This window comes from Lacerta agilis, chromosome Z (assembly GCF_009819535.1).
Source record: "Lacerta agilis isolate rLacAgi1 chromosome Z, rLacAgi1.pri, whole genome shotgun sequence".
NCBI classification, from domain to species: domain Eukaryota; kingdom Metazoa; phylum Chordata; class Lepidosauria; order Squamata; family Lacertidae; genus Lacerta; species Lacerta agilis.
Window position 1 is genome coordinate 6193689 of NC_046331.1, and position 23874 is coordinate 6217562.

Sequence of the window (23874 nt, forward strand, 5' to 3'; positions counted from 1 at the left end):
GCTATGGACAGGTCAAGATAGACAGGTCATAGCGGAGAGTTTGGACCAAACGTGATCCACCTGGAGAAGGAACTGGCAAGCCGCTCCAGTATCCCTGCCAAGAAAACTCCATGGACAAAGACAACAGGCATATAAAAGATATGACGCTGGAAGATGAGCCCCTCAGGTCGGAAGGCGTCCAACTTGCTACTGGGGAAGAGCGGAGGACAAGTACAAGTAGATCCAGAGCTGATGAAGCGGCTGGGCCAAAGCCGAAAGGACGCTCAGTTGCGGATATGCCTGGAAGCGAAAGGAAAGTCCAATGCTGTAAAGAAAAGTATTGCATAGGAACCTGGAATGTAAGAACCATGAACCTTGGTAAGCTGGATGTGGTAAAAAATGAGATGGCAAGAATAAACATTGACATCCTAGGCATCAGTGAACTAAAATGGACAGGAATGGGCGAATTCAGTTCGGATGACTATCATATCTACTACTGTGGGCAGGAATCCCGTAAAAGAAATGGAGTGGCCCTCATAGTCAACAAAAGAGTGGCGAAAGCTGTACTGGGATGCAACTTCAAAAATGATAGAATGATCTCGATACGAATCCAAGGCAGTCCTTTTAACATCACAGCAATCCAAGTTTATGCACCAACTACCAGTGCTGAAGAAACCGAAATTGATCAATTCTATGAAGACTTACAACACCTTATAGAAATGACACCAAAGAAGGATGTTCTTCTCATTATAGGGGATTGGAATGCTAAAGTAGGAAGTCAAGAGATAAAAGGAACAACTGGCAAGTTTGGCCTTGGAGATCAAAATGAAGCAGGGCAAAGGCTAATAGAGTTCTGTCAAGAGAACAAGCTGGTCATCACAAACACTCTTTTCCAACAACACAAGAGACGACTCTACACATGGACATCACCAGATGGGCAACATCGAAATCAGATTGATTATATTCTCTGCAGCCAAAGATGGAGAAGCTCTATACACTCAGCAAAAACAAGACCTGGAGCTGACTGTGGCTCAGATCATCAGCTTCTTATAGCAAAATTCCAGCTTAAACTGAAGAAAGTAGGAAAAACCACTGGGCCAGTAAGATTCAATCTAAATCAAATTCCTTATGAATACACAGTTGAAGTGAAGAACAGGTTCAAGGATTTAGATTTGGTGGATAGAGTACCTGAAGAACTGTGGATGGAGGCTCGTAACATTATACAGGAGACAGCAACGAAAACCATCCCAATGAAAAAGAAACAAATAGCGGGGGAGAGAAGACAAGCAAAATGCGAAGGAGATCGTGAAAGATACAGGAAATTGAATGCAGATTTCCAAAGAATAGCAAGGAGAGACAAGAGGGCCTTTCTAAACGAGCAATGCAAAGAAATAGAGGAAAATAACAGAATGGGAAAAACCAGAGATTTATTCAAGAAAATTGGAGATATGAAAGGAACATTTCGTACAAAGATTACCACAATTAAGGACAAAAGTGGAAAGGACCTAACAGAAGCAGAAGACATCAAGAAGAGGTGGCAAGAATACACAGAGGAATTATACCAGAAAGATATGGAGGTCTCATACACCCCAGGAAATGTGGTTGCTGACCTTGAGCCAGACATCCTGGAGAGTGAAGTCAAATGGGCCTTAGAAAGCCTTGCTAACAACAAGGCCAGTGGAAGTGATGATATTCCAGCTGAACTATTTAAAATTTTAAAAGAGGATGCTGTTAAGGTGCTGCACTCAATATGCCAGCAAGTTTGGAAAACTCAGCAGTGGCCAGAGGATTGGAGAAGATCAGTCTACATCCCAATCCCAAAGAAGGGCAGTGCCAAAGAATGCTCCAACTACCGCACAATTGCACTCATTTCACACGCTAGCAAGGTTATGCTTAAAATTCTACAAGGCAGGCTTAAGCAGTATGTGGACCGAGAACTCCCAGAAGTGCAAACTGGATTTCGAAGGGGCAGAGGAACCAGAGACCAAATTGCAAACATGCGCTGGATTATGGAGAAAGCCAGAGAGTTCCAGAAAAACATCTACTTCTGCTTCATTGATTATGCAAAAGCATTTGACTGTGTCGACCACAGCAAACTATGGCAAGTTCTTAAAGAAATGGGAGTGCCGGATCACCTCATTTGCCTCCTGAGAAATCTCTATGTGGGACAAGAAGCTACAGTTAGAACTGGATATGGAACAACTGATTGGTTCAAAATTGGGAAAGGAGTACGACAAGGCTGTATATTGTCTCCCTGCTTATTTAACTTATATGCAGAATATATCATGCGAAAGGCTGGACTGGATGAATCCCCAACCGGAATTAAGATTGCCGGAAAAAATATCAACAACCTCAGATATGCTGATGATACTACCTTGATGGCAGAAAGTGAGGAAGAATTGAAGAACCTTTTAATGAGGGTGAAAGAAGAGAGCGCAAAATATGGTCTGAAGCTCAACATCAAAAAAACTAAGATCATGGCCACTGGTCCCATCACCTCCTGGCAAATAGAAGGGGAAGAAATGGAGGCAGTGAGAGATTTCACTTTCTTGGGTTCCATGATCACTGCAGATGGTGACAGCAGTCACGAAATCAGAAGACGCCTGCTTCTTGGGAGAAAAGCAATGACAAACCTAGACAGCATCTTAAAAAGCAAAGACATCACCTTGCCGACAAAAGTCCGTATAGTTAAAGCTATGGTTTTCCCAGTAGTAATGTATGGAAGTGAGAGCTGGACCATAAAGAAGGCTGATCGCCGTAGAATTGATGCTTTTGAATTATGGTGCTGGAGGAGACTCTTGAGAGTCCCGTGGACTGCAAGAAGATCAAACCTATCCATTCTCAAAGAAATCAGCCCTGAGTACTCACTAGAAGGACAGATCCTGAAGTTGAGGCTCCAGTACTTTGGCCACCTCATGAGAAGAGAAGAATCCCTAGAAAAGACCCTGATGTTGGGAAAGATGGAGGGCACAAGGAGAAGGGGACGACAGAGGATGAGATGGTTGGACAGTGTTCTTGAAGCTACTAACATGAGTTTGGCCAAACTGCGAGAGGCAGTGAAGGATAGGCGTGCCTGGCGTACTCTGGTCCATGGGGTCACGAAGAGTCGGACACGACTGAACGACTGAACAACAACAACATGTTTACTTGCTTTTAATTATTCCCCCCCCTTATGTTTTTTAGCTGTTCTTATTTTTATCTGCATCCACCTTGAGTCCCTGTCAGGGAGAAAGTTGCGATATAAATAAATGTCTGATAACCACCATCTTGATTTCTTTTGAGGAAGAGTAGGGCACAAATGTAACAACAAGGCAATGAGAATTTTATATTTATCAATGTACTCACACACACACACACACACACACACAAAGAGAGAGAAATCACATAGATTTTTGCACACAGACATCAAGCATGCCAGGGAGTAAGCGAGGCTTGAGCCCATCCCTCTGGCAAGCTAGTTTTCCATGTGCATGGAAATTATTGTTACTATTGCTGTTATTACCACCCTGAGCATCTTCGGGAGGAAGGGGTGGGACCTAAACAGATTAATCAAACAGATACGATTTCTTTCTATCGGGGAGCTTTCAGCCCGAAATGCATTTGAAACCCTGTTTACATAAGGGCACAAGTGGTGTGGCGCAGTTGTTAGCAGGAGAGCCCCTTATTCATTTCGCCTAATGGTTGAGCACCACAGGAGCCCTGCCCTCTCCCTATTAAGGTAAGCAGTAATATATTGGAGCTTTTCGAAGACACAAACCGACACCCCTGGGGGTGCTGCCGCCACTGCTGCATTGGCTCCCCCCCCCTCTGCGAAATCACTCTCACAGTGGCACAGCTGCTGTGAGTGTGTCATTAAGCAGCTCTGAACTCCAATCAGTATCAGAAAGAAGACCAAGGAGGGGTGGGCAGCTTCTCACTTCTGGCTCACAACAAACCCCTTCCCCGATTGGTGTCTGCGGTAACACCAATCTCTGCATCTACCCATTTTGGTCTCTCCCAGTTTCTCATTCCCCCCCCCCCCCCCCCCGTTCTTAAATCCGGTTCTTCACATTGTCACAAAAGTCCTCGTTAAAATTTACCAGCATTTTAGTGCAAATTTCTCTAAATGGACACAGCTTTTATGCCATTTCCCCTAACATATACACATATTTCCAAAAGAATTACCCCAAATATAATACAATATTTTCACTAATACGTGCATTTTTTTAACTCTAGTGTGTGCATTATTGTGACTACTGCTATTTTCACACATTACTTGGATGGAGAAATATTGCATTGCAAAATATGGAAAAGCATGAATTTCAAATAACAGCTTTGTTTCAGTTTGCACATTGTTTCGGAGAATGTGAATTAGATAGGTTTGCCTTCCATTATTTTTGAGCGGCTGAGTCAAACGGGTAGATAGATTTTGCTGCTGCTGAAGGTGGGTTATCTTTCTAAGTTTCACCGTGGATGCAGTTTCATTGATAGCAGTGTTTTATTAAGCTTTCTGGGAAAATTGCATAGACAGCTGTTACTGGTTCATTCCCAGTGGATGGAAGACACAACATAGGACTGGAGGGTATGTCTGTATGTGTGGGTGGCTATCTGTCACTCACTAGACAAGATTCTGTTCTTGCTGACAACAGATGCCTCTTTCAATGCAACACCTGACCTATAAACCACCAAAATAGCCTGCTTATTCCCCAATGATTCTGCACAGCTGTTAAGATATTCATCAGAGGCCTTGCTTGGGATAGATTTTGCCTTCTGGGTTGTGGGGGTGGGCCCAGCCAATGACAATGAATGTAAGAAGAGTCTGCTGGATCAGGCCAATGACCCATCTATGTGGAAGGGCCATAGCTCAGAAGAAGCATATCTACTTTGCATACAGAAGGTCACAGGTTCAATCCCCAGCGTTTTTTCCCAAGTAAAATATGAACAAAGGAAGTGTTTGCTGCACTACACAAACCGCCCATCTAATCCAGCATTCTGTTCTCTCAGTGACCAAACAGATACCTGAATGGCAAACCGGAATCTGAGCATGAGCACCCTCCCCTCCTGTGGTTTCCAGAAACTGGGACGCACAAACATTACTGCCTCTGGCCATTACCAGTAGCCATTGATCGTTCAATATTGCTCATGCTGGCTGGCTGTGGCCCTCCGGAATTTCATGCTGGTGACATTGCAGGCTGACCTGGGATTGCACCTGGCCTTTCTGCATGCAAAGCAGAGGCTGTAACCCTGAGATGGGTTTATTGCCACTCACCACTGCCCGAAAGTGGTAGAAGTTGCTACCGACCCTAAGAACTTGAGCATGGAAAACCTGGTCCATAATACATACTGGCAGAGCCAGCACTAATTGCTGCAGCCTTACTTCCAATGTTTGCCTTAAGGGTAAAACAAGGGGGATAACTGTAATTGTGGCCGACCACAGCAAACTATGGCAAGTTCTTAAAGAAATGGGAGTGCCGGATCACCTCATTTGTCTCCTGAGAAATCTCTATGTGGGACAAGAAGCTACAGTTAGAACTGGATATGGAACAGCTGATTGGTTCAAAATTGGGAAAGGAGTATGACAAGGCTGTATATTGTCTCCCTGCTTATTTAACTTATATGCAGAATTCATCATGCGAAAGGCTGGACTGGATGAATCCCAAACCGGAATTAAGATTACCGGAAGAAATATCAACAACCTCAGATATGCTGATGACACTACCTTGATGGCAGAAAGTGAGGAGGAATTAAAGAACCTTTTAATGAGGGTGAAAGAGGAGAGCGCAAAATATGGTCTGAAGCTCAACATAAAAAAAAAACTAAGATCATGGCCACTGGTCCCATCATCTCCTGGCAAATAGAAGGGGAAGAAATAGAGGCAGTGAGAGATTTTACTTTCTTGGGCTCCATGATCACTGCAGATGGTGACAGCAGTCACGAAATTAAAAGACGCCTGCTTCTTGGGAGGAAAGCAATGACAAACCTAGACAGCATCTTAAAAAGCAAAGACATCACCTTGCCGACAAAGGTCCGTATAGTTAAAGCTATGGTTCTCCCAGTAGTAATGTATGGAAGTGAGAGCTACACCATAAAGAAGACTGATCGCCGAAGAATTGATGCTTTTGAATTATGGTGCTGGAGGAGACTCTTGAGAGTCCCATGGACTGCAAAAAGATCAAACTTATCCATCCTTAAAGAAATCAGCCCTGAGTGCTCACTGGAAGGGCAGATCCTGAAGTTGAGGCTCCAGTACTTTGGCCACCTCATGAGAAGAGAAGACTCCCTAGAAAAGACCCTGATGTTGGGAAAGATGGAGGGCACAAGGAGAAGGGGACGACAGAGGATGAGATGGTTGGACAGTGTTCTCGAAGCAACTGGCATGAGTTTGGCCAAACTGCAGGAGGCAGTGGAAGACAGGAGTGCCTGGCATGCTCTGGTTCATGGGGTCACGAAGAGTCGGACACGACTGAACGACTGAACAACAACAACAACAACTGTAAAAACTGTAATTGTAATTCTATGGTTCTATGATCATGGCAAAAGTGACATAAATGGATAACAAAACAACACCTTGTGGAACAAGGGAATTGCCATTTAATTTCTGTTTCAGCTTCCATTCCTACACCTGCCCTCTCTACCAAAAGAAAGAAAGAAAGAAAGAAAGAAAGAAAGAAAGAAAGAAAGAAAGAGTTAGGACCCAGCATTATTAAAAATGAGGGGGGAAGATGTCCCTTGAATGCTACAGCAACCTTTGGTAGGCATCTAAAGGTCACCTCTTCTCCAGAGATAATACACGTTGTCAGGGAAAAGGATGCCTGCTTGCCGTCTCACTGCTCCACCAGCAGTGCAATTTACACTTCAGGAGAGGAGCAGGCCTGAATTGTTTTGATATGTGATCCATAATTGGCATCATTACAGAGCAGTGAGCTCATCTAGGTCGCATTCCTCTCCCCCTTGGGAAGGCCTTGAAGCAACTCACAATAGTTAGGCTATAATGAGGGATCAGCACAGTGTGCATGTAAGAGAGAGGTGGGGGGGGGGAGGAAAGAGAGATATTTCTTTGGAGTTGAAAATGATAGCCAGGGAGAGAATGGTGCAGGGGGAAAGCACACAAACACACATAGACCTGGAGCTTTACCTGCAGTGCATCTTTGCTGTATTGGTAGGACTACACAACCTGGATCAGTGATAGGGATGGGACGACCTGTCAGTTTCAGTTTCTTCCTTTTCCAATCTCAAAATTCAGTTCTCCACATTGCTACATCAGTTTGCCAGGTTTTTTTAAAAAAGTTATCATGGAAAATCATCAGCATTTTAGTGTGAATTTCTCCAAACGTAACCTTTCGTCTGCAATTTTGCTTTGACACGCACATACTTCCAGAGCAATTTCCTCCTATATAATGTATTTGTGTATGTTTTTCTCAACATTAGCTATATTTGAAAGTATGTAGTGTGCGTTTTACTTTAGTATATGACTTTAGAGACGTGCATATTTCGAAAGCAGGTTGTGCCAGTTAGTAGATTATTTCAGAAAGTGTGCATTAAGTAGATTTGTCTTCAAATGCAAACTGAATCAAATCTCTCCCCCATCCTTTGTTAGCGATGCTCACATTTTGTGGAAGGGCCACTCACAGAAGGTCCATAGCCTATACTTTGCATAGAGAAGGTCACAGATCCAGCCCCTGGCATCCCCAGGTAGGGATGCAAAAGTCTCCTGTTTCAAACCCTGGCGTTGTGTCCATGATATGGACAAATGGAAAAGTGTTGACCAGCAGAGGGTCCATTCCCACAGGGCACAACTGTCTTCTTCAAGGGTTATTAGCCACCATGGCCATGTTTCTATGCCTCTGAATACCACTTGCTAGGAAATGCAGGCGGGCAGAGTGCTGTTGTGCTCATCGTGTTCAGCTTGCAGGAACCCCACAGGTACACGGATGCTAGACTAGATGGGCCACTGGACTCATCCAGCACGCTCATCTTACATTCTGCTTCTACAACCACAGGCAAATGTTTTCAGGATGTCATTGGGACAATGGAGGTTGTGTTATACCAAGCCAGGCCATTAACCTACCTAGTTATCTGTTTATTTAAACAATTTGCATACCGCTTAACTGCATAGTCTTTAAGCAGTGTGCAAGAAATACAGTACAAAAAAGGGTAAAAATCAGTTCAAACTATAAAATCAGACATAAGTCAAAATGCCTGCTGAATTTTTAAAAGTCTTCTGTAGGCAGATGTTCAATAGGGGGGCCCTATTGGAAGGGATTTGCACAAAATTGGGGCTACAGTACTGAAAACACATCTCCTGGTGGATACGAGCTGTGCATGTGAACCAAGGGGCCCCACTACAAATTACTCCCCTGAAGACCTCAGTGATCAGGGAGGGATAGAAGGGATCAAGTGGTCCTTTAGCTACCCTGGACAGAAGTCGTTAAGGGCCTTGCCAAATGATACCAGATGAACCTGGCCCAGTAGCACATGGGCAGGCAGTGAAACTTTTGAGTTATGCGCTGGTAATAGGCCGCTCACAACAATTTAGCTGCAGCATTCTGCACCAGCTGGAGGTTCTGGACTGGGCCCAAGGGAAGCCCCATACTGAATACATTCTAGTAATCAGGACTTGAGGTTGCCTAGCTCAATATTGCTTACCCCAGGAATAGAAAACCTGCAGCCCTGGGAAATGCAGTCAAATATTTGGAGGGTCACTGCTTCACAATCCCTGGTCAACAATGACCAGCAGTTGCTCTCCAGGTTTTGTATTCACAATAGACCCATTGAAAACAATGGATATAAGTTAGTAATGGCCATTGATTTCAACAGGTCTGCTCAGAGTATGATGAATGTTGGATGTAATCCACAATGTCCTGCTTGTGCACTTTGTGGAGGCAAACAGGGTGCCACACTAGCATTCAGGAAATTGGAACCTTGGTCTGATCTAGCTGGCCTCTTCTTTGTAGAATCATTAAAAAAAAAAAAATCTGAAGGGACACTGGGGGTTATCTAGTCCAGGCCACTGCTCAATGCAGGATGTTGCAGCATCCTTGATACATTCCCATCCTTGATAGATGGACCAAATGCCTCCAGTGAAGAAGAGCTCACCATCTCCTGCGGCAGGCTGTTCCTCTGTTGAACAGCTCTTGCCCACAGAAAGCCTCTCCAGTTTTTCAGCCAAAATCTGCTTTCCACTCATTCCATGCTAGGCTATACTCTAAGGCAACAGGTGTACGGCAGCCCTTCAAATATTTGGAGACTGCTGTTGCAGGGATGGGGAACCTGTGGCTCTTCCAGCCTCAACCAGCATGGTCCATAGTGAGGGATAACAAGAGTTGTAGTCCAGCAACATCTGGAGTGCCACGGGGTTCCACATCCCTGCACTGCCACGCTTCCCATTAGTTGTTGTTTCTTCTCTTCTCCAGGTTAAACAGACTACAAAGTCACTGCAGCATCCACATAGAAGTGCCTGTGCACACAGTTACCCACAGTTTAACTGTGAGCAGCCATAACCGAAGACCACAGAGAACCGCCCTGTTATGCAAGTGCAGGGGAACATCATATGTTACCAAGAGGTCTGGCATCTAAAAGTCTGTCTTGCCCTTTCAAGAGGGACTAATTAGCTGTGTTGTTTTGAGACTCAGGCTAATTGGGGGGGGGAGGTGGGATACGCAAGAGGAAGCTTTTGAAGAACGCTTGCCCTTCTCTTGCCTTTTTCACTGACACCAACCATTTGGCTTCTAAGCTGGCAAGAACCTTATAAATACCTATGCTGTATCCGTCTGGACACTGCAGTTTCAAGCCCCCGCTCAGCTGGCTGGGAAGGGAGCAGTGTCCTTGCATCCCTCTGCAGAGGTGAAATGAGCCACTCCAGGTGCCGTCTTTCCGGCAGTGAATCACGTTGTTCCCACGGCCCTGGTAAGAGAAAGCAGGAAGAACAGCTTAGGAAAAGGGTGAAGGTGTTCCAGGCATCACTGTCACTATCATCAGCTGGTCTATTGGGGAAATGGGGCGCCACCCCTACACCTGCAACCTCAGTCTGTCCTCAGCCAGCTCCCACCTGCCTGCCTTCTTACTCATATCCAATCAGGTAGTGGCTCCATCTGTCATTGGCTGGGAATCCACCTCTGGTTTGGACACCCTGCTTTTTACCCTGCCAATTCCTAGTGGGCACCAGCCACCACCAGTTGCATTATTATCCATCACTTTTTCTGCATGTGTACCTAAAAAAATAATAATCATAAGAGTGTGCATGAAAACAATTATTTTCATGAAAAGGGTATCTTAAAATTCAATATATTAGAGGAAATGGCTTGTAACAAAATGTGCACACCAGCCAAAGCTGCATGTGTTTGCTTTAAGCAAAACCTGCAAAAAAAAATAAAAATGCAGGTGATCTGCCCTGCCCCCAAGAAAATAAAATTCTTTCAGAAAGTAGAGAACTGAACTGAAGATTGGGATCCGTCAACTGAAATTGGCAAATTTGTCCCAGCCTTCCTAAAGAAAGTTCAGCTGCACTGAAGTCACCAAGGAATTATCTCCCATTCAAACATAGAAACCACACACACACACACACACACACACACACACACATATCCCTAGCTCCAGTATCAGCCTATTATGGAGCCAATTTATTAGGAGGAGAAAACTATATAAAACACTAAAACAATCATTTATCCTCCCCAGAACAGTCACATTAATTGAAGCCATTATCATTTTCAAGGGTCAGTACCCTCACGAGGTCCACCAAAGTCTGCAGAGCAGTAACACACACCTATTTCTGCTAGAAACGAGGACTATTAAGGCCCCTAATGGTTTAATCCTCACTGCGAGCCAAGGAAAAACTGGACTCCAGTGAGACTGAAATGCTGGTTTCAGTGCCAAGGTACATATCATATAATGTTAACTACTGCATGATATAAATGCTTTGCGGGGTGTGGGGGTGTGGAATTGCCTCACAGCCAAGCTGATGTTTCTCCTGCATTAAAAACATGCTTTAAAAAGAAAAAAATAATGTACACATATCCATGGACAACTCCCCCACCCCTACCCCGCTACATCATGTCTGAGTTAAGAGCTGAACTTCACTTAAGTTTTATATGTCAGTATGGAATAACTTCTGTTTATGTGATGAGAGCTCAGACTTTCAGCCAACCCACCTTACACCAGAGATTGGCAATCACCCACTATGTTGTCCTAAACCCTCTCCACCCCCCCAAATATAGCAAGGAATAGGATGTGTAATTGCTATAATGTGAGAGCTGGTGTGGTTAGGGTGTCGGAGACCAGTGTTCAAATCCTCTCTCAGGCACAAAGCCCACAGGGTAAGCTTAGGCAGTCGCTCTCTCTCACTCTATCCTACTTCACAGGGTTGTAGTGAGGGTAAAATGGGGGCTGGGGGGGGATTGGAGAAGAAAGTACACAACCTTGAGTTCCTTGAAAGAAAGGTGGGATACAAATATGATAATGAATACAACACCATGAATGGTGCGTGAGGATTCCACCCTCCCACCCTCCACAAGCACGCTACTTTTGGAAGTAAGGACCCATAGTTTGACACTTGTGCAAATAGTGTACTTTGCTCTCCCATCTTTATAGATTACCCAGTTGTTGGAAACCACAGGAGGGGAGAGAGCTCTTGTGAGAACAGGATAGTGGACTAGGTTTCCCACTCCCCCAAAGGATTGAAGCAGTTTTCAACACAACCCTGAACTGTGAAACACAAACCCTGTTACATCAGTGCACCAAACACAAGAGGCTGGTGGAACCAAGCTCTCTTGGCGGCCCTGAGGCTGCCAAACAGCTCGTGGGCACATTGACTTTCAACTTAGCCAAAACACACTAAGGGTGAGGGGTGGGGAGAAACAGGGCCTGCTAGATCTAAACACAGAAGAGTCAAAAGTATGAAGGGATGCTGATTGGTATGTGACGGTTTTACACAGACCAGATGCCAGCCTTCTGTGTGGAGGGTTTGGGAAGAGAATATGCCAGTTGTTTGCAACTCACACACAGCACAGCATGGCACACACAGACATGCTCTAGTATGCACTGTTCTGGTCAGTCCTTCTCAAAAAGGATGCTGTAGACCTGGAAAAGGCACAAGGATGTACCCTACTAAGTTCTACTCAGGTCAAACCCATTGAAATTGATGGACCAAAGCCCGTGCAAACCCACATTCACACTATACAGTGGTACCTCTGGTTGTGAACACGATCCATTCCGGGGTGCCATTTGCACCCCGAAAAGTTCTCAACCAGAGCGGTGCTTTTGTGCATGCGCGAAGTGCGATAGAGCACTTCTGCACATGCGTGAACTGTGCAGAACACTTTTGCGCACGCGCGGCGAAACCCAGGAGTAAACACTTCTGAGTTTGCAGTGTTCTTAACCCGAAAAACATGCAAGCGTTGGTTACTTCAAGACTGGATTACTGCAAAGCACTCTAGGTGGGGCTTTCCTCGTACTTGATCTCGAAGCTGTCGTTGCTGCAGAATGCTGCAACATGATTGCTGATAGAAGTGAGGCTTTGTCAGCACATATGGCCTCTGTGCACAGATCTGAACTGGTTGCTGAATTGCTATTGGGCCAAGTTCAAGGTGTTACTATTAGCATATAAAGCCCTTGGGACCAGTTTGCCTATGAGATTGTCTCACCCCACATGTGCCCACTTGACTATTTCTATCAGCAGAACTGGCGCTACTACAAGTGTCGCATAATTCCCGTTTGTAAGAACTGAAGTCGTTGAGTGTTGCAGCACCTGCACTTTGGAACTCCCTGCCTATTGAGGTCAAGCAGGAACATTCACTGTACACTTTCTGGCACCTGCAAAAACATCCTGTTTAGACAAGCCCACCAAGATGCTTAGAAAGTGGAGGTGAGTTGTAATTTTTCAGTATTTTAACTTCTGTATGTTTTAAAGTACGGTTGAGGGCATTTCTTGATTTTACTGTTTTATCTTTTTCTCTAAACTGCTTTGAGGGTTTTCTTTTTAAAAAAACAATCAAGCGGTGTATAAATTTTATGAAATAAAATGAATGGGTGAATGGATGGATGGATGGATGAATAGAATGGGGCCGGTGAGACCTTTGGGGGCATCGCTACAGGGGAAGGCTTTTTCAGAAACCTGCAATGGCTTAGATCAGGTTGGAAGGGACTCACGGCTTGGGTGCCGTCCTCTTCGCACTTGATCCTGCACTCGCTGTTGAACTGGAAGCCATTGGTGCAGTGGTAGAGCCCGTAGAACTTGGAGGGTGGAGGTTCACAGGTGACAGGTGTACAAGCTCCTTCTAGCCAAGTTCCATCTTGGCCACACTGGATCTTAAAGGCCCTCCTACAGTACATTGGGGGGGGGGGAGGGAGAAGGTAAACAGGAGAAATGGGTGATTTATTTAACAAGCAGCCTGAGTTCAGTAACATTTTTCCAAGCTGCCACCACGACAGACATTTGTGTCCCTGACACTTAAGGACCATGGTGGTAGATTTATGCTGTGTGGTCTCCTAATGAAAACAATGACTATTTCCAAAGGTCCAGCTGCTGAAGTTGGCCCCCCCACCCACCCACACATTGAAAATCTTCACCCAGACCTTAAGGTCAGTGGCTATTTTTGATGTGGGCTTCTTTTTCCCAACTGAGTCATAAAACTGTAGAATACCAGTAAACTTCTTTTTTCCCACCAAGGTTCAAAGGGGACTCCCCAGGTTGCATATCAAAGAGGGTATTTCCGAAAAGGAGGTTCCTAGCACTGAGCCGGGTTTGTGAATGCAATGGCTTATAGAGGCAGAATGAGTGCGGGTGAGCTTTAATGGCTGGCATCTTCAATAAAGGAGCAGGTAACAAGAGGCTCCTGAGATGAACCATTAAATTGCATTCTCATGCAAAAATCCATGGAAGTCATCCTTGATGCTTTGCCCTTTTATGTGTGCGCAGGGGAGGGTGGCAGCGGCCAGGATTGTGGTCCTTGCATTTAAGCGCTATGGAATTACAGGAAACTCTTCGCTGCCTTGATCCGCTCCTGTTGTGCTCTCTTGCAACATCTTATGCCTAGAACTCCGTCCCAGAACAGCTATGTTATGTGGCACTTCCTTTCTCCCATTCCTTCAAAGGCCTCATTCTCATAAGCAACTAATAGAGGAGGCCAATTTGTTCCTGGCCTGTTCAAGACATCTACAGAGCCCTGCTAGATCAGGCCAGAGGTCTATCTAATCCAGCATCCTGTTCTCACAAGTGGACAACCATATGCCTATAGGAAGCGCACAAACAGGACATGAATGCAATAGCATTCTCCAGATTCATGTGCCCCAGGCATTGGTATTCAGAGGTGATTTTGTGCCAGTAATGATTTCATAGAATCATAGAGATGGAAGACACAATGAGGGTCATCTAGTCCAACCCCCCAATATGGGGCTCAAACCCACAACTCTGAGATTAAGAGTCATTTCAGGAGGCAACTGACCCATAATGACCACTAGACTTTCTGTTAGCACGTTTCTGTCATTTCAGGAGGCAATGGTAGTGAATTTCCATAATTCAGCTGTGTGCTATGTTAATTTCTCCCACCCTCCCTCCCTCCCTTCTTTCCCAAATCTCCCACTTCAAATTTTAGTGGGGAGCATACATGGAATGTCCTCCATTGCCAATGGCGCCCATTTTGTAAAACCCTCTGTTTCATGTAGAAAAAGTCAGGTCACTTCCACACTATATATTTAAAGCACACTTGTGCCACTTTGAACAGTTATGCCCCCCCCCGATCCCAAATAATCATTGGAACTGTAGTCTGCTAAGGGTATACTGGGACTTAATAGGAAACCACTTAGAGAGCTACAATTCCAAGCACCGTTTACAAACATTTTACCATGTGAGATAAGACTCAGCTGAGAGGTAATGGCTAGGGATATATGGAACCCTATGTCTCATTTTTCCAATCCTAAATTCAGTTTGCCACATTTCTACAACTATTTGCATTAAAAAACAACCTTCATGGAATATATGTCAGAACAATGCAAATTTCTTCTCATAAACACTTTTTTGTATTTATTTATTTTACTACTGTACAGATTTTTGCAAGGAATTCTCCCCTGCAACCCAGTTGATATGTTATTTTCATTATTACACTCATGTTTATGCATTTTTGTAAATACTGTTTGACTGGAGAAACTACATCACAAAACTAAGAGAACTGCAGAGTCTGAAGGATGGCTGTTCTCGTATTCCCTCCGAAAGTCCAAATTAGGTTTGCCTTTACATACAAGCAGAATTAAATTTCTTCCCCGTGCCTGGTCATGACTGGCCAAAGGTCATCGAAGAAACTTCATGTCTGAGTGGGGATTTGAACCTGGGACTCCCAAGTCCTGGCCCAGCACTCTAACCAGTACACCAGACTGATTGTAAATAATCAGTAATGAAAAGAGGCACAGCAACCTGTTGCAGTACCCACTTACCTCCTTGCCTTCCGAGAGGATCCTGGGACATGGTAACCCGGCTTGCATTTATACTTGCAAAAGGAACCAACTTTGTGTTTGTCTTCACGACAGCGAGCAGTTTGGAGGTCGGCACTGGGGACTAAAGGAGGAGCTCGGCACATCAGTTCACAGAGCGCCTCAGGAAAGGACCAGAGCCCATCTTCCAAGCATGTCAAGTTGCTGTTGTTTCCTGGACAGAGACAGAAGTGAGAGTGAGTTGTGATGTGAAGAGCTGAAGGCTGTGTTAACTAGGGGTGGTCTGACCCAGCATAAGGCAGACTCCTGTGTCCCTATGCTCTTTAGGGAAAGGACCATAGCTCAGTGGCAGTGCATATGATCCCAGGTTCAATCTCCGACAACTCCAGGTAAGGCTGCAAGAGACTCCCTATATGAAACCCTGGAGAGCTATTGCTAGTCAGTGGAGACGATAATAAGCTATATGGACTAACGTTTTGGCTCAGAATAAAGCAGCTTCTTATTTTTAAGGAGTGTATAATTAAAGCAACATACATCTTCAAAACATCACCAAGCATCATATAAAACAGGGGAAGGGAGCTGGGTGTCTTCCCAATGTTGCTGTACCCCTATTCCCATCCTTCAGCATGGCTAATGGTCAGAGATGCTGAGAGCCGTAGTCCAACAATATCTGGAGGGCCACGGGGTCCCCAAACTTATATAAAAAAGAAAATGAGTTCTGTATTTTGGAGTGTACTATTGAAGTGATTAGAGCTGACTAACTTAGGTTCATTAACTATGGTGAGTCTACCCTGAGTAAAGCTTAGTTGGCTGCAACCCAATAAAATTCAGAAATGGGGAAAAACAATGGTGCGTGTCGAGCTAGGCCAAAGCATGTTCCCCAATATACTAGCTTTCTATGTGCAGGGATGATGGTGAGCATTTCATCATGTGACACACACACACACACACACACACACACACACACACCACATGCAATCTACAGTTTGTACAGCTCAGGCATAAGAAAGTTATTCACATTGTAATAATAATAATAATAATAATAATAATAATAATAATAATAATAATACTAATAATAATTTATTATTTATACCCTGCCCATCTGGCTGGGTTTCCCCAGCCACTCTGGGCGGCTTCCAACAGAACATTAAAATGCAATAATCTATTAAACATTAAAAGCCTCCCTAAACATTGTATGTTCTGAAACAAACTTTTAGAAGCCACCTTGTCAACATTACAGGCCGTACTTACCAGGCAATGAAAAAATACCACTTCAAAGTAGTTTTGTAAATTGTTTGGATACCTTTATGTGAAACAACCAATTATCAAGTTTAAATAAAATAACAACAATATGTGATTGCCCAGTGTAGCCTTTGAGAAAGTGGGAACATTGCAAAGGATGGCGGCATTATCACATATTGTGCCTTCTCTGAACCAAGGGATTCATTTCACAGTCCTTACTTTATTCATGTCCACAGTAATTCAGGCCATAATCTCTTTCACATTGGGAGTTAATCAGTAGTGTAGTGGGGGGGGCCTAATGGGGCGATTCCCCTGAGCGCAAAATTCTTAGAGGGCGCAAATCGCACTATGCCACTGGGCTGCAGCAGTCCTGAAGTTGCCGTGAGACTGGGAGGGGGCTCCCTTTTCTGGCCCGGAAATGCATGGAGTGCATGGAGCACACGTCTCCCATGAGGCTGGCAGGTTGCGAGAAGGGAGTCTGGCTAGGCCCTCCCCTGCTGTGATGGAGCCACCTGTCACTGCCCTCCTTCTTTGGCCCCTCAAGTCCTTTGCTCATAGGCACTGCACGCCACACGCTTCTCGTGCCATGATTGGTGCCACCGCCATGTGTCCTGGGTTGCTGCTGTGCCTGGCGCCCCCCTTGACTCCTGAGCCATCTTTCCCATCGGGTTTACTGGTGTGTTGCGCCAGGGCGCCGGCTTCTTAGGGGCGCCCCAGCGAGTGGGGGAGCTGCACGGTTTGCCGATGGCCTCCCCTTTCCCTCCTGTGCGCCTGCCAGCTGCTCCCCGTCAACCATATGGCTGGCAGGCGTGCAGCTTGCCTCCCAAGCCTCTGCGGGGGTGGGGGGCCGGAGGGACCTTTGCACCACGGTGCCAGATATACTTATGGTGGCCTTGCTTGGCCCTCTCCTGCCCCTGCTTTGGGGCAGAGGTTGCTGGAGGCCTCACAACACTACAGAACTCCCAACCCATATGGGAGCAAGCAGCTGCAGGCATGGTGCAGCGCAGCAGGAGCACGCAGCATGGATGAAGAGATGACTGCACAAGCCTTGGCTGGCAGCGCACAGGCTCCTGGGCCAGACAAGTGGAGTTTCCTATGGGCATGCTACAGATCGTGCAGGGCAAGCTTCAACACCACATTTTGCACCTGCACCAAGATTAATGGAGCGTCTTCCTTTCTCCCTAAAGTTAAATATAGAAAGTTGACTTATACAGATCAGGTCACGAGCCTATCTATTGTCTATACTGACTGGCAGCAGCTCTCCAGGTGTTGAGGTAGAGATGTCTTTCAGTCATACCTTGAGACATTGGGGGTTGACCCTGGGACCCCTCACAGAGCTATAATCCTAAGAGTGGTTTAACTGCCAATCCTTCTTTCCACAGAACTCTGAGAACTCCAGTTCTTTGAAGAGACACTGGATCTCCGAACAACCATCAGCATCCTTGACAAACTAGTCCCTATGATTCTTTGGGGAAAAACATGGCTGTTTAAAGTGGCATGGTACTGCTTTAAATGCACAGTGCAGATGGGAGTCTGTTGTGCTGGATTTACGAACAAGGTAAGTAAACCACAGTTTAGAATCTTGGATTATGTGTGGTCCCTGGATACCTTTTGTTTCTTTTAACAAATCTGAAGTTTTACGTAATCTGTTAAAATAAATGAATAGGTAACAGAAACAGGTAAACTCTAAGAAAGACAATATTGTTCTGATATGAAAAAATAAACTTAATGGCTACACAATTATTTGCTAATCTTTATTTGTAATTATTTATTTGTAATTATTTGTTAATTGTTTGTTAATACAAACAATTATTTGTTAATCTATAATATAGTTTACATATAAGCTAAGTAAGAAATCATGAGGTATTTTCATTTAAAGGTACTACTTGAAAAACCTCCAGTGACAGAGCGTCTACCTTGGAGGTGGTAGACTCCTTCAATTGAGCATCTTAAACAGAGACTGGATGGTCAACTATAAGGGCTCCCCCCCTTTTTTTCTTGCAAAATCTCAAAATAAAGAATGATTTTTCAGACATTTCAGACATTTTCAATCAGACACAACATATGGGCTTATTGCAAATAGGTGGGAAGGTTAATGCTATATTGCCTCTTAAACCTGACACAGTTTGGGGGGTTCCACATGTCTTAATCTAGTGGCAGGAGTCAATGAAGGGAAAGACAAGAATGAAGGAAAAGAAAGAAGCAGCGATGCTCAGATGCTCTTCTGATGCCTGGAAAAGAGGGGGTGGGGGAGCAAGAGGGCTTCTGTATCTTTCCCCCTCCCAACAGCCACGAGCCGCTGAGGTATTTTTGTACAATTCTGAAAAGCTCCCTTCCTGGTCCAGCGGCTTTGTTTTTCTCCTGTCTGACTCACACAGCATGTCCGCAGTCCAGCGCAGATGATCTCATACTTGCTACGGCAGGGTGATGAACTGTGACATTAAAAAACAGTGGTTTGTGTGACATCAGTGGTCAAATTAAGGAGTGAGTCATCCCCGCTTCCCGACTCAAGGAGCTCGCTGGCTGAGCCCTATTAGTCATCGTTTTGTGATTTGGCGTCCAGGACTTCTTTTTCTCCTCCCTACCCCCCATTCCACTTTTGACAGCTACCGGTCCAAGTGTTGCCGTAATGCTCAAGTTGCAAGCAGGGTGGGTTTCAGGCTACTTCAGAATGCCGAAAGCAGCCTCTTCTTGGTCAGGCCAAGAGCCTGCGCTTAGACCAGGATCTTTTCTCAGAAGCCAACAGACATTTCTCAGCTTTCCAGCCACAGCCCAGAAAGCCTGCACCTCAAACATCTGAGTTCAAATTAATTCCATGAATATGCACATGCAGACTGGACCAATGTTGCCCTTTCCAGGCTTTGCTTGTGGACAATGCTTTCTCACATTCTATGGAGCTGAGCTGTTGGGTGGTTCCTCACGTGGTGAAATGGGAAGGGGGCCGCAGCTCAGTGGTAGAGCATCTGCTTTACATGCAGAAGGAAACTCCAGGTAGAGCTGGGATCATCTCCTGCCTGGAGAGCCACTGTCAGTCATTGTATCCAATACTGTGCTAGATGACCCAATTGTCTGACTCTGTATAGGACAACTTCCTATGTATCTATGTTGCAGTTTCATATAATGCTGAGATATTATTATTATTATTATTATTATTATTATTATTAAATGTTAAGTGGTTTAGAAATGCTTTTAAATAAAAATAACTAAACATTCCTTTACTTGCACATTTTGGAGTAGAATTGGGAATAGGTTTACGAAAGAACATACACAAAACTCTAGTGGTCTGGAAATAAAACAGATCTACAGTACCTCCATTACATTTGTAGGCATTGGTTGATAGGAACTGGCTCTTGATAAGGACTCAGCTGACTGAGTGCTTAGTCAGGTGGCAGAGATAGTACTGAAGCCTATGTGGTCCCCTTGTGGAGCAGAGCTCAATATGCAAGGTTTAAGAGTTGTCAGTGCGCACGCGTGTGCTTTACAACCAAGCAGCATATAAATTTTGTGAAAGGAAGGAAGGAAGGAAGGAATCAGGTATTGCTGGGAAACAAGGCACTGGAGCCTGGGAGCAGTGCCAGGAGACAACACACACAACACTTGCATGGAACACCAAAGCATAAGGAGCCATTTTACGGATGTGTCCTTCCTGCTTACCCTTCAGCTGGGCAGGAGGCTTACAAGTGAAAGAACATCTCTTGCCAAAGGTGGTGCCCTCACTGCAGTTGAAGGTGGCTGGGTAGACATGATACTGGTCAGGGATCCCACAGTCCACAGGCTCACAGGCTATCTGCTTGCTCCACTTCCCATCCACACAGGTCATGGTGACACTGGGCTCCACCTGAAAAAAAGGAAGCATGGACTCACTAAGAGCTGAATGAGACGTGGTGGGAGCCCCCAAAACCATTTATTGGCTTTGCTCTGATGGCTTGTAAATTGAGTTTGAGCCCATGGCCACTTGCCTTTTTTTGGCAATTATTTTTTAGTGATTTTCCATAATATTAAACAAATTATTACCAGATTAGTACAGAATAGTACAAATTTAACACAAATTTAAAAGCCGACTTCCCACCCCACCCCGATGTTTCCTCTCCTCTTTCCTCCACGCATCGCTGCTCCTAGTCCAATAACTTTTCCAACTTTCATGTCAAAATCCATTCATCCCTTCTCCCTGCATGTCACCTGAACAGGTACCAATTTCTGCTATGACTTTTATACATTGTTATAGCAGGTCAGCAGGCAACCTTCACCATGTCCAAGCTCCCTTTTTAATGTCAAGGAATGGAAGAGCAGTACCATTGGAACACACAATGCAAGCTTCCCACCACCAGGCTGCAGGATGGAAACAGATGTTACATTGATACACGAGAGCCAACGTAGTCTGGTGGTTAAAGTGTTGGACGAGGACCTGAGACACCAATTGCCCATCTAACCCAGCATCCTATTCTCACAGTGGCCAACCAGATGCCTCAATGGGAAACTTGCATGCAGAATCTGAGCATAAGAGCACTTTCCCCTCCTGTGGTTTCCAGCAACAGGTATTCAGATGTACTGCCGCCTCCAGCTGTGGAGGCACAGCAGAGCCACCATGGCTAGCAGCTTCCAATAGATCTTCTTCTCCATGAATTTCTTATCCTCTTCTACTGCCATCTAAGTTGCCACCAGGCCACCACTGTCTAGTGCAGTAGTAAATCCCAGAGTTTAAACGAGCTGTGCGAAGACACACTTTCTATTCTCTGTCCTGAATCTTCCAACATTTAGCTTCATTGGATGCCTATGAGTTCTAGTGTTGTGAGAGAGGGAGACGAACTTTTCTCTGTCCACTTTCTCCATGTCTTGGATAATCTTGTAAACCTCTATCTTGTCACCTCTTCTTCACCTTTTCTCTAAACTAAAAAGTCCCAAATGCTGCAACCTTTATTCATAGGAGAGCCTCTCCACCCCCTTGGTCATTTTGATTGCTCTTTCCCAAACCTTCTCTAACCTTACAATATTCTTGTAAACCTCTATCTTGTCACCTCTTCTTCACCTTTTCTCTAAACTAAAAAGTCCCAAATGCTGCAACCTTTATTCATAGGAGAGCCTCTCCACCCCCTTGGTCATTTTGGTTGCTCTTTCCCAAACCTTCTCTAACCTTACAATATTCTTTCTGAGATTAGGTGACCAAAACTGTACACAGTATTCCAAATGAGGTTGTGCCATACATTTTTATAACGCCAATACATCAACAGGTTTATTTTCAATTCCTTTCCTAATGATCTCTATCGTGGAGCCTGCCTTCTTCACAGCTGCCACAGTGCCACACCCCGAGTTAGCATATTCATTTAGCTAACTACTATGACCCCAAGGTCTCATTCCTGCTCGGACACTGCCAATTCAGACCCCATGAGTATATATGTTAAATTAACTTTAAAAAATTGCCCTGGCACGCATCGCTTTACACTTGTTTACACTGAATTGCCGTTTTATTGGCCATCCACTCAGTTTGGAGAGATCCTTTTGGAGCTTTTCACAATCTTTTTTGTTTTGTTTTGTTATAATGACCCTAAAAATCTAGTATCATCAGCAAACTTGGCCATATCATTGCTCACTCCTAACTCTAGCTCATTTATGAACAAGTTTAAACACATAGATCCCTTGGGGACTCTGCTTTCTATATCTTCCCATTCATATACAGTAACTATCAGTTTAGCCCTGCTCTTCACTTCATGCAACTTAACATATTCATGGTCAAACCGTTTTTTTCCTCACTCCAAGCATTTTGAAAGTCCAGGTTACTATATCATCTGGATCACCTCTATCTATATGCTTATTTAAACTCTCCAAGAGTTCTAATAGGTTTGTGAGACAGAACTTTCCCTTGCAGAAGCCATGCCAGCTCTGTTTCATAGAATCATAGAGTTGGAAGAGACCACAAGGGCCATCCAGTCCTACCCCCTGCCAAGCAGGAAACACCATCAAAGCATTCCTGACAGATGGCTGTCAAGCCTCCGCTTAAAGACCTCCAAAGAAGGAGACTCCACCACACTCCATGGTAGCAAATTCCACTGTCCAACAGCTCTCACTGTCAGGAAGTTCTTCCTAATGTTTAGGTGGAATCTTCTTTCTTGTAGTTTGAATCCATTGCCCCGTGTCCGCTTCTCTGGAGCAGCAGAAAACAACCTTTCTCCCTCCTCTAGATGACATCATTTTATATATTTGAACATGGCTATCATATCACCCATTAACCTTCTCTTCTCCAGGCTAAACATACCCAGCTCCCTAAGCCGTTCCTCATAAGGCATCGTTTCCAGGCCTTTGACCATTTTGGTTGCCCTCTTCTGGACACGTTCCAGCTTGTCAGTATCCTTCTTGAACTGGGGTGCCCAGAACTGGACACAGTATTCCAGGTGAGGTCTGACCAGAGCAGAATATAGTGGTACTATTACTTCCCTTGATCTAGACGCTATACTCCTATTGATGCAGCCCAGAATTGCAGTGGCTTTTTAAACTGCTGCATCACACTGTTGACTCCTGTCAAGTTTGTGGTCTACCAAGACTCCTAGATCCTTTTCACATGTACTGCTCTCAAGCCAGGTGTCACCCATCCTGTATTTGTGCCTTTCATTTTTTTTTTTTTTTTTTTTTGCCCAAGTGTAGTACTTTACATTTCTCCTTGTTAAAATTCATCTTGTTTGCTTTGGCCCAGTTGTCTAATCTGTTAAGGTCATTTTGAAGTGTGATCCTGTCCTCTGGGGTATTAGCCACCCCTCCCAATTTGGTGTCATCTGCAAACTTGATCAGGATGCCCTCAAGCCCATCATCCAAGTCATTGATGAAGATGTTGAATAGGACTGGGCCCAAGACAGAACCCTGTGGCACCCCACTAGTCAGGGTTTCACTGTTTCAGTTGGGCTTGTTCTTCTATATGCTTGGTTATTTTATTTTTTAACAATACTTTCCACCATTTTTACTGGGACAGACATTAAGTTAACTGGCCTGTAATTTCCAGGATTCCCCCTGGATCTCTATTATTTATTTATTTTTAAATGGCGCTACATTGACTCCTTCCCAGTCCTTAGATATGGAGGCTGATGTGAGAGACAAGCTAGGTACATATCTTTTTGTTGGGAGATCAGCGGTTTCACATTTGTGTTCTTTGAGAAACTCCCAGCTGGATGTCACCCAGACCCAGCAATTTCATTTTGTCTATTAGTCTTCAATATTCATCTTTTGTCACCGCTACCTGCCTCAGGTAGGGCAGGGAGAGATCCCTGC

The 23874-nt window shown here is 44.7% G+C and overlaps 1 protein-coding gene across 1 annotated transcript in view; it reads right to left on the reverse strand.

Moving 5' to 3' along the window:
- PAPPA (pappalysin 1) overlaps positions 1-23874 on the reverse strand; it is a 249448-nt gene that overhangs the window by 37139 nt on the left and 188435 nt on the right. The window contains 4 exon segments of the mRNA XM_033137308.1: positions 9714-9861; positions 13102-13273; positions 15382-15592; positions 20275-20458. Of these exon segments, the coding sequence (XP_032993199.1) occupies positions 9714-9861; positions 13102-13273; positions 15382-15592; positions 20275-20458 (715 nt within the window).